Source organism: Amblyomma mixtum, chromosome 8, assembly GCF_055824585.1.
Source record: "Amblyomma mixtum isolate Tamu chromosome 8, ASM5582458v1, whole genome shotgun sequence".
NCBI classification, from domain to species: domain Eukaryota; kingdom Metazoa; phylum Arthropoda; class Arachnida; order Ixodida; family Ixodidae; genus Amblyomma; species Amblyomma mixtum.
In genome coordinates this window covers 8,514,187-8,531,605 of record NC_143019.1, presented here as the reverse complement: position 1 = coordinate 8,531,605, position 17,419 = coordinate 8,514,187, and the positions used below count along the sequence as shown (strand labels likewise).

General features: G+C 45.3%; 1 protein-coding gene across 1 annotated transcript; it reads left to right on the top strand.

The window, feature by feature from the left end:
- The first annotated feature begins 251 nt into the window (after window positions 1–251).
- LOC149331270 (uncharacterized) lies at window positions 252–12,532 on the top strand. The gene is made up of 5 exons (XM_089555481.1): window positions 252–306; window positions 2,799–2,842; window positions 7,341–7,425; window positions 9,633–9,871; window positions 12,401–12,532. The coding sequence occupies exons 1-5, from the start codon at window positions 252–254 to the stop codon at window positions 12,530–12,532; spliced, it is 555 nt and encodes a 184-aa protein (XP_089411607.1).
- The last annotated feature ends 4,887 nt before the right edge of the window (window positions 12,533–17,419 follow it).

The window sequence follows — 17,419 nt, the reverse complement described above, 5'->3', positions numbered from 1 at the left end:
TGCAAGTTCATCAGCACAACGTGAGTCCGCTCCGTGTTCGAATTATCTAAAAAAAATTGGAAGTGTCAGTCGTCGGTGAAGCTCCACACGATTGCCTTAGTTCACACATTACGATAGGGAAGTGGAGGTGGCATAAAGACACAAATTTTGGAACGACCAGGAAGCTTGACACAGCGCGTTAGACGTGAAGGTGCATCGGAGGTGCTTGTGTTTTCATCGTAAAACTATTCAGTTAAGAAAATCCTCTCACGATGATCACCTTGTCTCTAACGGTTATAAAAGCTTTCCTTGTACTTGTTGTCTGCGGTAAGTGAACCTCTATTTTCAGCATCCTAAGAACTTGCCTCGCAGAAAGCTCCGCATTTTTGTGGTCAAAATTGTTTTGGAAGACTCACGCAAATATGTGCAATTAGGACACTTATTTTTTCTTCCTCTCCTGAGAAAGCTTAGTGCAACATTACCAAGAATTCGGGAGAACGCCAGCCAGTGCCGCTAAGTCTAGCGGCTCTTGAAATTTTGTTCGGCCACTCAGCATTCTCTTTGTTACGTCACGGATTATTTCAGCATGCAGTGATATTGCCGCGAATCTTTGTAGCGTTCGTTTGTAGTATTTCTTTGTTCATGCTTCAAGGCTGCCGACGCGCCGCTTTATCGCTTCGTTTGTGACGCATGACGCGCCTAGATTTATCTCGATTGATCGCATCCGGACGGAGCCGATTCTAGTTTTCGCCAGAAGGTTCTAGTAACTTCCTAAGCTTTATCTCGAATGTTCGATATCAGCTTTAAAAAGAGCACGGCCGACAGCGGTGCGCATTCTGTTCGACGACCGCCGAAGCACGCTTGTTGCTACGCCGCCGCCGAGTGATTCAGTTCTTTGCGGGCGCAAGTCAACCCGAATAAAGAGTTCCGTTTCGAAGACATCCTCGTTGTTTTCCTGTTCGCCGGACTGCAGTCACCACTACGTGACAATATACATATTTAAAAGGACAACAAAAAATTTCTATCGTCACAACAGATTTTCCTATAGTAATCTGGGACCTGACAACAGAAATTCTTGTAGTAACGACAGGAATTTCAGTAGTATTCAGCAGAATACTCTGAAAACGACAGGGTCAATTCTGTGGGAACAACAGACAACGTCGCACTACAACAGAAAAATCTGTCGTAACGAGAGGACGACGAAAAATTCTGTTGTGTTTTGGGACCAACTTTGTCGTATTATTCAGCAGGAATTGCCTATACAAGGTGATGCGCCATGTGGTGGCCTCAAAAGGAACTAGAAGCGCAGTTCCCGAATTCCTGGTAATAATAGAGCCACAATACTGTTAGCTGAAGGCTAAGCCCAGAGTCAGCAGTCCAAGCTTGGCACGACTTTCTTATTCGAAGCTTCCTGGTGCTTCTGGGAGAAGAAGAAGTGGTGAAAGTAGTCAGTTCGCGCCGCCGATGTAGAGTTGTTTCTGGCTTGGGCGTGTGATGAAGGCTGGTTGAAGGAGAACATACACTTTTAGGCGCTCTAAGAAGATCTGAGGGTTAGAAGAGTGCACACACAGTATGTGCAGCAGGCCTGAAAGCAATTCCCGCATGAGTTTATCAGCACCTGCTCTCCTGCTCAGCTCTCAGCACAATTTTTAAAGGTAGGCTTTTCGAGTTTTCGAGTTAGAAGAGCGCTTTTCTGGACATAGCATTGTCAGCGGCGTAGTACATCGGAAGACGCTAACCAGCAGGAGAGTTACTAATTTTTAATAGTTAACTTTTTAACTGCTAGAGTTAGGCTTCTTAATTACTGAATTACATGTAGCCCACCGTAAGTAATATCCATTTCAGTTTCTAGAATTTCGAAAACGCGGTTGCCCTCGGCACTGTGGCCCAACCAATTTTGGCTATCTCTACGAGTTACGTGCGCTGGAGGGGTTGTTTCCCTGAAAGCCTCTCCAAAGCGCGTGTATTTTGGTGCGATTGAGCCAAAATTGGTTGGGCCCAGCGCCAAGGTTAACCGTGTTTTCAAAATTCTAAAACTGATATGGATATTACTTACTGTACGCTACACGCATCAGAATAACTAAGGAGCTTAACAGAATGGTAAAAAGTTAACTATTCAATATCAGTTAACCAGCCTGCTAATTAGCGCGTATTACCTGTATTCTGATGTACTACCCCCCGCTGAGAATGCTGGCTGAAACATGGTCACTAGCGCTAAAAAAAAGAAAGACAAGGGGCTGCGAAAAGATATCGACAGGACAAGCGTTTGTCCCGTTGGTATCTTTTCGCTGTCCCTTATTTTTAGCGCTAGTAACCATGTTTCAGTAAGTGAATCAAAAGCACCAACTAGTCAGTCTTTCTTCTTTAGTCATGCTCCTGACTTCATGCTTCTAGCTTTAAATGCCTACTTTTAAAAAGCTGTGTATAGTCTTAGGTGAAACGCTCTCTAGTTCTGTGCATAGGATGTAATTACGGTTTCTGAGACGCGTCCTGTGCGGCCCACCTGCACAAGTCCATTTTTGGTCCGCGAGCGTATGCATCGAATTCCTTCAAATTAAGATCCAGTTCGTCGAACTAAATGTGCCATCTGCGATTACCTTAACACGAAAACCATGAAGCTCACCATTTTGTGGTGATTAGTGCTGCTCCAACCCAGTCTTCGTTTCTTTGTTTTTTCGCGCTAAGAAGATAAAGATCAATGTGCACCTATAACCTGACAGCAAGTTGAGAATAGGGGTTCTCTTCCTCTGGGTATTATACCACAGTTTTAATGTCCATCAGTTGTAAGCACATTGCGTCAACCACGTACCATTCTGCAGGTGCTGTTCTCGTGGACGACGTCTCTGCTGTCAAGAGAAGCTGGGTAAGTTACGCCAACTTGCTCAAAGCTGCACCCGTGGCAAGGACGCTTGTTTTTCGCTTCAGAAGCAAAGTACCTCTCATTAACACATTATTTTATTTAATAAACGAGCACGTCCGTCTGACATCAGAGTTATTTTGCCTGCCTCAGAAAGATTAGTCTGGTGCGAAAGTAATCGCACCGCGATTTATTGTCTTCTATTCGGCGTTCTGTGCATTTCAGTGGCTGTTTTGGGGTTGTTCAAAAATTTTTAGTGATATTTTAATAAGACCCCTCGCAGCGGCAAATCGACTTTGAAGCTCCTGTCCTGAACATTATATTTTTGGCAGGAAATGGAATGTGGCAGATGCATTTTAGTGGGGTGAAATTAAAGAGAGAAAAAAACACTCGGCTTCTTTATTTTAATTGCCGTTAGCAATCCCCGGCTGTATCAATCGCTGATAACTTTTTTTTTTGCAGCCGCCGCGGTGGCTCAGTGGCTATGGTGCTCGGCTGCTGGCCCGAAAGACGCGGGTTCGATCCCGGCCGCGGCGGTTGAATTTCTTTGGAGGAGAAATTCGAGGCCCGTGTACTGTGCGATGTCAGTGCACGTTAAAGAACCCCAGGTGGTCGAAATTTCCGGAGCCCTTCACTACGGCGTCTCTCATAGCCTCAGTCGCTTTGTGACGTTAAACCCCATAAACCAACCAACCAATTTTTTTGCTATTCTCAAGCGCTGACAATGTGCAGCGCATCTGATGTTTTTTTATTTTAGAGCTTTTAACGTAGTCAATAACTTGGTTTTATTTTTGTTAAAATGCTGTAAACTCCTGATAATAACTCTTAGTCTTTTGGTTGTTCTCAAATCAATAAATTCGCAGTTCTACCACAGCAGTATAGATTTCCAATTTTTAAGCATGAAATGCTTTTAGCCCCCGTTGTCGGCAGTGTGGTGACGTCACGCCGAGACCGAGATCCACTCATCCGGGCATTGAAATCCACTCATCCGGGCATTGAAATCCACTCATCCGGGCACTGAATTCCAGTCATCCGGGCACTGAATTCCAGTCATCCGGGCACTGAATTCCAGTCATCCGGGCACTGAATTCCAGTCATCCGGGCACTGAAATCCACTCATCCGGGCACTGAATTCCAGTCATCCGGGCTCTGAAACGAGAACATCCGGGCACCGTACGAGACTTAACGAGAATTAACGAGACTCTGTAAGCCCTCCTACGCGACCGGCATGCAAGCGCCGGTTGGTCTCCAAACGAGACAAAAAATAACTGCTGCCAGTGCCTTCTCAATGTTTATCAAGATATCAGTGGAGCTGTGGGTTTGATAATGCACGGAATTATAATTTCCGATTTCTAATAACGCGTGCAAAAAGCACATAAATGCCACGTTACACTTCGTTGACATACGTGATCTCTTAGGGGCTTCGCGCATCGAAGCAAAGCCGCGCAGGCGCACAGGGGCCCGGGGGAGAAGCGCTGCGTTCAAAGGGCAAGGCATCGCGCCGAACGGGTGGTGGCGTTCCTCCCTTCCTTTACGGTGCGGTTCGGGTGTCCACCGAGATGGCAGAGAATTACTGCGCCATTTCCTTTCCTCAAAAAACCTTGCGTTCAAATGGCAAGGCATCGCGCTGAACGGGTGGTGGCGTTCCTCCCTTCCTGTACGGTGCGGTTCGGGTGTCTACCGAGATGACATTAGGCCCGTAAACATTTCATGCTTACTGTACTCTCGTTTACGGGAGAGGCAGACATTTTTCTGAAGCAATTGTACATGTCCTGCCATGCATGTGCAAAGATATCCCATGTGTGTTTGTGTCGCACCAGTATAAAGCTTATCATTCCTCGTGAACGTCGAGCAAGAGACCCTGACCACAGTTCCCAAACCATCAAAGAAAGATTTCCAATGAAGCAGCTCTAAAGCGTGCAGTCTCGATCACGTAGCCATTCTTCATCAAGGTATCCGAAATTTGTCAAGTAATTAGAGCGCCTTCTTGCTACGTTCTGAGCGCGCTACACTGACTCGTAGTTAAATATAGCTGTGCGCCACCTACAATACAGCGGCGACCAAAGTTGCCATGGCCGGGCCGAAGCCAGAGACAGATGTGCCTTTTTCCATGCACGCAGTTTTGTGAATTTGGCTCGCCAATTGCTACCGCCATCCATTGTCCACTCAACATCGCATGGCCCGAGTGATAACGCATCAGACAATTATCTGGATGTACAGTCAGGCCGGAATGAAACGCGAACAGAGCATGTCAAGAAAACAAAATATTTTACCTGCCTACTTGCAGCTGAAGTGTACAACTCGCCTGATTCATGTGTCTGGGTAAAGGGCCTACTGAAATGCATAATCGAAAATAGGTTGTAAAGGAATATCTCGCTGCAAAGCAGAAGTGTATGACATATGCGTGTTCGCGTTTCATTCCGGCCTGACTGTACAGGACGTCAGAGTCTAATACCATTTCAGTCATTCACGTGCAATTTCATTCTTCGAGTCCGTAGACTGGAGCGGAGGTTCCTGGGGCACCATCTAGACAAAACGCATGGCCCTTTCCTGCATATTTTTTGTGTATGTCTAGGGGAGGAGTTGCGGGAGGCCCACCTCGTGAACCAATATACGCGGCTATCGCAGACGGTGCCTGGGCGCCGCCTGCTAAACCGCTTACACATCCAACACACATGCATACCAGAGGGGACGGAGAACATCCCGGTGCTGTGGCGCCACATGCTCTTGGTCGCTCCGCTCCCGCGTAACATGGACATGGCTTCACATGAAGGCAGACGACAAGCGCGGGTTCGCACGCTTGAGAGGCAATATGGGTATAAAGAGGGCGTCTATTACATGGACATCACAGGGCCGTCGCCCGCGGGATTCTTCACGGCTGCCGTAGTCCACCGGGGAATGAATGTCGATGGGCTATCTTTTCGGGCCCCAAATTCAACACGAGCGGAGGAAGTCGCAATAGCTCTCGCTGCCGCCGATCCAAAATCGAAAACGGTTATCACAGACTCTCGCCGGGCCTGTGAACATTATCTTGCAGGCGAAATATCACCTCTGGCCTCGCAAATTCTAAGACGCGCTCTCGCCGATCCAACTCGCACAAAAGTGATCTGGGCTCCTGGCCACCAGGGTCTACGAGGCAATGAGGCCGCTGATGCGGCCGCCCGAGCGCTCACACACCGGGCTCCTCATCCTAGCTCTCATGGCTCAGAAGCTCATAAACCGCTTCTGCGGTTCCGCGAAATCCTAATTTATTATTGCGACAGCCACCGTCTCTACCCGGCACCTGCCAAGGGGCTGAGTAAGGCGGAGGAGCGAACTCTGCGGCGCCTGCAGACAGGAACCCTTCTCTGTCCTGCAATAGCAAAACACTTCGATCCGAACACAGATGGGCGCTGCCCGCACTGTGGAGAGATCTGCGATATCTTTCACATGGTGTGGGCATGTACTCAGAATCCTCACCTTCCCCCCTCCCCCACCCCCACCCGAGAGGCATGGGAGACTGCCCTCCTCAACTGCTCCACACTGGAGTCCCAAAGGGCTCTGGTCAAGCGGGCGCGAGACGGGGCCTCGTCATGCGGTGTCCCGGACTAAGGATACCGACCATGCAGCAGGGTTATTTTTTTTTAACCCTCAAGCTCTCTTTGATTAAAGTTTTTCACCACCACCACCACCACCCTGAACATAGGCCTAATTACATTATGTGCTGGCGAAAGCATTAGAAGCTATAGATGCCTTTACATCCAGTTTTGCGTCATTCTTTCATGTTTGTGTTTGCGGAGCCCTACGCGTCTTTCTGTGCACAACCAAACATCCTTCTGGCACTCTAGTTGGCGACACAGACGCAATGCGGAAACATCGAAAGGTACACTTGTCACTTCTGGTTTGGTGACGTAACTTCTGATCCCATGAATTATGTGACCGACGACACAATCTTTTTGCGATGAAGCTTCTAATCAAGACGCATTGCAATAAAATCTCTAATAATTTTACTGTCGTTATTAACTAAGAGGGGACGCCGCAGGTAACAGTCGTAATTTCAGTCTCAAACTGTTTCGCAAATGAAATGTGCCGTGCGTACAAAAAGTGCGAACTTTCGGCTGATGAGACATTGATGCTGATAAAAATTCATCTAATTTCGCTAGAATATCAGCCCTCTCCTCCTTCCAAACTAAAATTATGTATTTAACACGCACAGATAAGATGTCATTAGCCTCAGCTACCTCTATCGAAGCGCAGCGTTATAGGATTCTCCTTAGCATTTGCGTTTGCTGACCGGCAAAGAAATCTGCTTAATTTTTACTGCAACAAAAAACAAGGATGCGCAATACTAAGCGCTCAGATATCACGACGGACTGAGCGGAAATATTAAGGAATTCATGTGTGGTTTAAACATCTAGTCAGGCTCATTTTTTTCGTGAAGCCGTTAGAAATGTCTTCAGCACCAACATAAGTGTCGTGTTCATTTCTCCCCGGTGTCCTTAATTCTGTGCATTATGTATCGCAGAAGAGACAACCAAAGCGGCTGAGGCGTACCACCAGACGGCCGATGCCCGAGAATCCGCTGCCTAAAGAAGGCGACATGTGGAATGGTTAGTAGGCATCAATAGATGCGCTCGTTTAATTGAAGCCTACTTATTGGCATTTTACGTATTTACAAAGCAAGCCTCTTTCCTTATCGACAATCTTACCAAAGATTTCTTTTTGTAGTTTTCTTTTTTCTCTTCCCGCTGTGTAAGGACTATTTGAGTAAATCTGTACTGTATGGCAGGCACCAGCCCTTCTTTCTACCTGCTTTCAACCTGCTTCAATACTCGGTTCAGGTGCGTACCCCGAGTGAGGCAGTTAGTTATCTTGCCTTCACCTTTTTCTCATAAAGTTCATAACTTCAATACATACGCTCGAAGTTCTAATGCAGAATATACGGTTTGAAATAACTGCGTCCAAGTGGAAGATCCAGTCAAGCAAAAACGAATCTTTGCTCAGTTGTTCTAAGGTGATAACATTAAAGTTGCCACACGAAAGCACAAACAATTTCCGAGACGAAATTTGCCCATTGGTCGCTTAGGGTTACCTGACTTTATGACGTCATCACAACGTGTCCACTGGTACTCTAATACTACCGGCCAACACGCCACCTGTCACACGCCGACCACCACGTGGAACGCAGGAATGGGCGCCTAAGAGCTGCGCTCTAAAATCTGAAAAAAAAAATGCGATTAATTCCAAACCCCGGCACCGCCAAATCATAACAGATATCTTCTACTCCAGCTAGCAGTCTGAATATGGCGGTTGATGAACCGAAAACCGCAAAGAAACTGACGCAAACACACACACAAGTCGAAGAAGCTGCGACCAATGTGAAATTTAATTCTATTGCATTCCACTCTTAAAGTGACTTAAGCATCGCCTTTTTTTTGCGTCCGCATTCTTATTCCTAGCATTGTCCACTGCAATAAGAAGCCATCCCGGAATGGTCATACTACGCGCTCAAGGAGAGCCGCTCCATTCAGAAAGAAAATGAAAATGAGTGAAGGAGCAAAATTATCCATTAGATTGCGCTGCCCGATTGGCACTTGCAGTTTAGATAAGGCTTTCTGAAAGGCTAGTTGGCACATATTCATGTTTGATGTGTTGTGCGCCAAAAAGACGCGCCATAAAAAGTCTGTGCTAAAAAAAGGGCAGCGCTAAAAAGGCTGTGCGCTTCTTTCCTGTCGTCTGTACCCATTATTTCTTTCAACGTCTTTTTTTAGCGCACAGCCCATCCAATATGAATTTGCAGTTTAGAGGAACGCATCTCGTCCGCCAATGGCTGCGTGTGCGTACGGTGAGCAGTCTCAAAGGCAGGCTAAGTTTAGCTGAGCATTAATACCCTCGAAGATAAAAAGAATACAACTACCGCAGTCGTTCACTCGGTAGAAGGCAACAGGTTTATACACATGTGTATTTGGCACCCAACGTCGGGGTGTTGTCTCTGCCACAGTGTCAAGTTGCCGCACATGAAAAATGAATGCACACAAACCTTGCCAATACAACAAAGATAAAACCGCCTACATGCCACACCTTTTTATTGAATTCAAGCATGGTTTAAAACCCTTCATCACCGTGATTTTATTTTCTGTTCTTTTTTCAAACAACACTTTTCTTAACCAACCGTGAAGTGTTTGGCGGGAGGTGTTTATCGCAGTGACTGGACAAAGGAAACAAATGTGAGACGAGGCTGATGAAAAAAGACGGAGCAGTACACATATATAAATTTTAATTGGGACTTTCAAGGCTCACAAAATGTCTCCTCTAAGCGGCAGTTCACGCCAATATCAGAGCATCGCGGTGTTAGGACACCGGTTATACGAACACTTCAAAATGAGGCATCCAGATCTTTGCGAGTCCTGAAGAACAGTCAAGGATTGCTAAGTTTGTCTCCCAATGCTCCACATACACAAAGGCCAGATCACTCGATCCACAATTAAATGTATATCCCCAAACACTTTCTTAAACTTGTTTCTCTATGCATTTTCAGTCAGGTCCGTTCCTCCCAGTTATAACCTTTAGAACCTGCGTGTCGAAATGACAGGGTACGGAATCAGTGCACGTGGTGATATTCTTCCTGAAATGAGTTTCTTGTTCCACAGCTCATAAAAACTTAAGGCTTGCTAACTTCCTGCTCAAGCCACTCTTTGGCAACCCAGGCTGTCTTAGACTGAGTGATTTCGTAAGCAGAATAAACAAATCTGACTTCCTATCCACCTCTTTTGTGTTTAATTTGATAATTCTGATGTACCAAAGATTACACTCGCAGACGCAGGCTTGGGCCAGCATGATGTATCTTGGAGTTCCGAAGAAGAGGCCTACTCGGCTCCTACCCTGCGTTTGGTCCACCCCGGCGGTCTCCTGCCACCAGTGCTGGCGCACGCAAGCTCTGACAACCTGACGGACGAGGAGGCCCTCGAGCCCGTCACTGTCTGCGGGCCAGGATGGCATGCACCGCCCCGAAGGGTCGGCGCCAGGTTCCTAGGAAGTCCGTATGGGTCAGCAAAGGTATGCGAACGTTTCTGGAACTAAACCGCACGCGTTATGCGAACAAATATTTGTGCACAGACAGCAAAGACTGCAATGTAAATTTATATAGCGTTCCTTCAGCCACAAGAGCACATCTTCGTGAAAGGTGCGAAAAGAAGATAGTGATCCTGGTGTCGGCATCATTATTCATGGAACATTGTACATCATTATAGATTATCATCATGCATCAATATACATACATACATACATACATACATACATACACACATACATACATACATACATACATGCATACACACACACACACACATACATACATACATACATACATACATACATACATACATACATACATACATACATACATACATACATACATACATACATACATACATACATACATACATACATACATACATACACACATACATACATACATACATACATACATACATACATACATACATACATACATACATACATACATACATACATACATACATACATGCATACGTACATACGTACGTACATACGTACATACATACATACACACGTACATACATACATACATACGTACATACATACATACATACATACATACATACATACATACATACATACATACATACATACATACATACATACATACATACATACATACATACATACATACATACATACATACATACATACATACATACATACATACATACATACATACATACATACATACATACATACATACATACATACATACATACATACATACATACATACATACATACATACATACATACATACATACATACATACATACATACATACATACATACATACATACATACAAATAGAACGTCCTTGCAAGTGAACAGTAACGATTACACTCTAAACACGATTTCGTCAATACGGGAGTAAAATGGAAGTGAGCTGTCCTCTGGTGAATTCCCTTGTAGGGGCAGAGTATTCGGCCCAATCTCTGGGGTAGATTTCCAACACTAAAAGTACAGTAAGCTCACGGTTGCCAATATAAACAGATTCCTTCTTTAAAGCAGGCGACGTTATAGCGGTTGCGAGAGATTTTAACCGAAGTTTCAATCTCCTCTTTTTACGAGCCTCAAGATGTCCGGTGCAGCTTTTAAAAGCGTATTCCCATTGCTAACTGCGTCAAGTTGCCACGCTTTGTGATGGGAATATGCCTCCTTTGCCAAGCGTAAGCATTCCGTATATTTAGTAATCGAAGTATATCCCAGAACTTAGGCTGAATACTTTTCCCCTAAAGAAGGGGGTGCTAGAAGACACACTGCTCTTTTTTTTTACTCCCACATGGGCTAATTCGTGTTTAGAGTGTACCAGTGCACATATTGCCTTGCCTTTCCGATGGGTTAAGATTTCGGCGCACACCTGCTTCTTATTCAGCTCATATTGATATGTTTCTAAATCTGTCCTATTTGATATCTCCGTCCTTTTTAGCAGATTAACGAACGAAATCATTCGTCTAGTAAATATCCTCTACTCTCCTACCAATCGCCACTGTGTATTTGGCTTTGCATGAGGAACTTAGAAAGCAGCATGAACAAAATAGTCTGAGGTGGTACAACCGAGAAGATTTCCGCGTTGCCGGTTGGAAGTTCGCCCTAAATCATTCATCTTACTTTGACGCGCTTTTTTTTGCACCAGCTCTGTCTAAAGTATTCCCTTTAAGATGAGCGTCATACGGAACTGCTCATTTGAGGTGTAAATATCTGCCGCCACTGGCGCTGACCCCAAAGTAACACTCAATTTTCAAGCCTATTCGGCTGTAACCTTTGTATTTTTGAAGTCAGAAGCTGACACCTCCAACCGAGAAAAAAAATTTCATTGCAGAGCTGCCTCAGGAAGGGAAATTTGTACCAATAGTTTCAACTTCGATCTCGAAAATGTATCCATTCTATGGAGCATCGAACATCTTTAATCGTAAAGGATTAAATTTAGTATTATAAATGCGTTATATCGTTGCCAAAAGCTGAAGCTACCTTATAAACACCAAGCCAGGGCTCTAGTTGTGGATATCGACAAAAAATAACGTACTACCTCTCTTGGCGGCGAGTGCAGCAGTTCATGCAACATACGTAAAGACCACGCCTCATAAGTGAATGTTATATAGGGAAGAAGAGCGGTGCACCTTTTAACGACTAACGAAGATGGCTGCTTTGAAAGACAGCGCGATAAAATGTAACTAGGTTCAGGTTACCAATTCTTCTAACAAACGATATTTAATTTAGCTGGCAGTTAAAACCTTAAATAAAAAGCTGTAGTGAAACAGGGGCGACTGGCTACCCTCTGAGAGTGTTTTTTTTTTATTCATCACCACCTTTTCTTCTTTCGCTCAGCCCTGTGATCAAGTGGATATGGCAAAAAGTGTTGGCACAGTTTTCTACTTGATCCGAAAAAGTGAACGAATATGATCGAGCGAACTGATTCCATCGAGCAAAATTATGGATATAATTATTCAAAGGTGATTTGTATTCTTAGTAATGCTGATTCTCTTGTGATTCTTTTATCGTACAGGTATCGTTTTCCGGAGTCCAGTTCTTCTTTGGTCAGTTCCCTGCTGCGGGCTTGCCGCCTGCCTCAGGAATCAACGACGTCGCAGAAAACATGCCTGATGACGATTCCCATCAGCCGTTGATTGTCACGTAAAGCGAATGGCGATCACTCCTGACAGTCGCGACACTCACAAGCATATAAGAAAACTTTTCTCATTTGTTTGAGAAATTGTCGAACTTTGGAGAAGTAGCTTACCTTGAAGAAAATAAAACAATGCAAAAACCTTTTTGAACGTTTTATTTTGCCATGGGCTTGGTTTTATTCAAACAAGAGTACTTCCGCTAAAAACGAGTTGCTATTACGCTTTGTTAAATGGGGATTCATAAGATATCTAGAAACAAAAGGACCATGTCGCTGAATCTGCACAGGCCTACAATGTTCAGCATTATGATGACTAAGCACCCAAATATCCAGCGCACCAGTACAAACATGCGACAAGTGGCACATCGAACAATTTATTCGGAATCAAATGAGGTGCATGCGATGCCTTCTGGCAGAGTTCATATATTTATACCAGACGCGTACACTAATCTGAAATATTTAGCAGGGCAAAAACTGCTTCACTGCAGCTTGAGTGAGCAGGAGCGCCCGATTTACAGCCGGAGCTCTGACGCTCAGTTCACGAAACACAAAAGTAAAAGAAGCTAATATCAAGACGTGACATCTTGAAGGAACCGTAAGCAATGCATGTGGTATAAAATAAAGCAACAAATATGTACAAAGCACTCCTTTCAATACAGACCACAATGACGATGCAAGTCGATGGGACGACGGGTGACACCTGGTAGACCTGGTGTCCACAGTAACCTACGAAGTCAACCTACGATGTGTTGGAACCGTTATTTATGGCACTACCTATTACTAAAGAACAAGATCTTTTCAACTTTTTGACCCCTCTTGCAAAGCGAGGGAAAGCAACGCTATTCATCCATGGGAGGCTCGCCAAATTTGCCACTTTCTATGCTGCTTGTGGGCGTTTGTCAAAAGACCATCTGCCGCATCCTGCTAATGGCGGCAAAAGCAATGACTGTCAAGTGACAGGTATTTTAGGGTTGAATTCTTTCGGAGGAATTACGCAAGGTAGTGAACCTTCAGCTTCACTTCGCCAATCTTTGGTCAGTGTAATAACGGTGACTGCCAGCAAACTTGAGTCAAGTAGTTGGAATCAACTTTATTAAAGACACCACTGCCTTCTCATTAATCTGATTCCAGGAACCTTGGAGGTGTTCAAGGTTTCCCTACGCAGAAAAATCCACATCGCACACACGCTAAGCATCAAGTATTTTGACATGAGTGCGAATGCATTCTGGTTCCATATGCATCCCACGGCATCGTACATATCGCGACATTGTCCAGCACCGGAGCACACGTGGGATGAGCCAAACTATGCCCTGTAACTTGCGTGGTTGTTTCTTATCTCTTCAATCGGTTTCATCCCAAATTAGCCTTGGAGAATTTCCTTTTCTCTCCGCAGCATTTCTCCTCTCACAGTTCCCCCTCCGAGTCTATATAGTTAAGGTTTTCGTGGGGCTCGAGACATGTACCATACAAGCAAAGCATTTCCCTCTTGTCCCTGCCTCCCACCCTTTGTCGCCCTACACATTGATCTTGCGTTACTTTCGCATTCAAAATATACAGTTACTCAACCCTTTAATCATACCAGTTGCGAAATTCACCACGAGGTCTATACGCGCCGCTCTTTTTAGTCTGGTACGTAAAGGTTAGTAGATGTCGCACCATTTTCAACTCATTAGGGAACTTTTCTGGGCTGTTCAGTAGCACGGTTCTCGAGTAAAAAGTTAAAAGGACACCGAATATATTTTAGTATTCGATGGATTTCAACGGGTCGAACGAATGACACTTGCCGGTAAAGCTCTGGCAGTTTTTTTTTATGCTAGCATTTGATATGATGACGTATTCGCTGTATGAAACAGCGATTGCTTTCAGGCTTCTCCAGAGCGCACAGCACCGGGTGGGGAATAAACCGACCTTTCTGATGACTTCATCGGCGAGGTCCGTTCATTTGCATTGCATAACCGCTTACTTTGAACGAAGAAAAAAAAAGAAGTGAAGGCCAATACCGTGAACAATTGTTTGGCGGTAAACGTTGACGCAGAACAGTCTGGGTGAATGCCGTACAAACTTCAAATGTCGGAGTCCGTAACCTCCTCATCAAGCTTATCCGCTCTTCGATATCGCTGTTAGGCAAAGCCAAGCCTTTGTCGACAATTACGTCACTACTTTAGGAGGTGTAGCGAAAATTACTTCGCATGTTTTAACTACAGGCTTCATATATTCGAATAATTCTATCTCCTCCAGTTTTCAGAAACCGGTTCAGCTTCCATTCACACCTATAATAGCGGCATCCCTGCCATCAGGTGGCGCCTCTAAGGTCTCTTCGCCACGAACTGGCTCCAGGACCTCGCCGAACTTGAATTTTGTTTGGTTTGGTTTGGTTTGGTTTATAGGGATTTAACGTGCCAAACGGGCTATGAGGAACGCCGTAGTGAAGGGCTCTGGAAATTTCGACCATCTGGGGTTCTTTAACGTGCACTGACATCGCACAGTACACGGGCCTCTAGAATTTCGCCCCCATAGAAATTCGACCGTCGCAGCCGGGATCGAACCCACGTCTTACGGGTCAACAGCCGAGCGCCATAATCAGTGAGCCAGCTAGGCAGCGAAATGTTAATTTATGGTTTTACAACTAGGTGACTGTGGTAAAGTGGTCCAAAAAGACTTACCAGAATTTTTTTAATACGCTTTTTGATTACAAGACCGTTTTTTTTTCGCCACAGCATTGTCAGAGGGTAGTACACCAGAATACAGCTAAGTTCTGCTGACTAACAGGCTGGTTACCTAATACTAAATGGTCAACTTTTTACCTATTACTGTTATGGTACTATAGCGTGCCATCGTGGTCCTGCCAAGCATGCGCAGACTGGATTTGGTGGCTGCTCAACTGAATGCCGGCGGCGCGCTGTCCCGTTCCCGCCTGGCTGAACGGGTCCTGCCAGATATATTTGTGTAGACCCGACAACGACTTGCGTCTACTGTTCATCTCCACAGTACTTAATAATTGAGAGGAGTGTAGGCCATCGTAAGTAATGCCCCTATCAGTTTTTAGAATATCGAAAACTTGGTTACCCTCGGCGCTATGGCCCAACAAATGCCACATCAAACTGACTTGAGCATTTTGCTGCATGACGCCTGCAATTGCGCACGCGGCAATACTAAAATTTTTACGAAACGTCTATAGCGGCCTTCACAACGTCATTGATGCCGGCTACATTCTAAATTCCTGCCGGATATTAAAGTAAAGCCATCTGTTGTCTAAAAAAAAGGATCCGTTTTCAGGAACAAGTAATAAAGACCAACATCGCGAACTTCTTCGGTGAGCCTAAAAAGTACTGTCTGAAGCTGTAACTTTTTTCACCTCTCACGCTGTAGCTTGCTTTACTGAGCAAGACTGTTGCTGAGTTTTCATCCGGGACACAAATTCGGATGATAAAGAAAATAAACAATTGAGCCGAAATATACTCGTTGAAGAAAGGGGCTGCATTTCAGTGAGCGCGAAAATTGTGCAGTGTCCATGAATTCGTAACTCACGGACGCTGCACAGACCATGAACTTCCAGCCACCCTTGTTACTTTTCTGGAATAGCGGGTTCGAACATACACACAGAGATTTTTCGTCTTTTTCTCGATAGTAGAATATAATGCGGGTGTGAAATATATAAGACGTGTTAATACGTAACACGTTTCACGAAAAATTAAATATTGGCTGCTCAGTAGAACCTACTTCTTTTTCCTACGACGTACTGGGCATCCTCTTTCACTCACGTGTCACAGAAGGAAGAAGTGCCACCGCCGCACGCACCCCTGGCGGCTCGTGGCACCCGGAGCGGTGGACAACGAAGGTGGCCGGGACGGTTCCATTGGCGTCTCGGGCTGTGCGAGCTTCTGGTGCCGTCTTCGCTTGGTATCTCGGGTCTCGGCCTTGACGACAGTCTCACCCATCGACGCGGGACCTGAGGTAAGTCGCCCTTGCGTACACCACGCACCCAGCGCGAGCGAGGGTCCACAAGTGTCGCGGGCGACGCAGTGGGCCCTCTGATGGCTCTGGAGAGAGGAACCGGGATTAATTACTCGTTTATCATGGATTCTGGCCCTTATGTGGCTTTCTCCCTACCACGGAGTGTGTCGAAAAGAGTAGGAAGCTGTAGTCTTCTGGCTGGGCCACAGCAAACAGCCGAGTCCTCTGGCTATTGCTGGTTATCGGATATCCCTCTTCATAGTTTAACGCTTTCCGAGGCTCCGCTGTGCACTCGGCCACAGCACGTGTTTAGGCTGGCGTTGCCGCTTAAACAACACGGCTTCTATTTTTTCTTATCGCTTTGTAATATGGCCTTGTTTGGTTCTGCGCATGGGGATTCGATATAGATTCTATAAATGGCTTATTTTTCGCCAACACCTGGGATGAACAAATTTTAATTTGGCCGGCCAGGACAGTGCGTTCAGAGGGTGCAGGGGTGCCCGCAGATTAAATACGGACTCTCGGAGTGGGCCCCAAATTTCATCCCCGCGCTACCCAAGGAGACTGTCGGGAAATATTTGGCTTTTCACTCCAACAAACAGCCCATGGTGTTGTAATTTTCGATGCAGTTCACGCATTACTGTACGTCGAGCCATGCTAAGTTTTTTCGGAAGACAATCTCGTGCCCGCTTGCGCACAGACATCATCGGACAGCTCTGACAATTCCTGCTGTGTGATACATTACTTTGCGTTGTCAAGCGCATGCGCTTTTCCGTGTGCAGTTAGAAAGCACAGCACGGTATTCCTGTCCTCTCCTCATCTTTCTGTGTCCTGTTTAAACGCTACGTTTGTTCGTTCAGATTCGGTATTAGGACTTAGAAACACAAACAACCTTGCAATGAGGCATAGTTCAGGTCCTCACCATTTGCGAAAAGTGTTTGACAA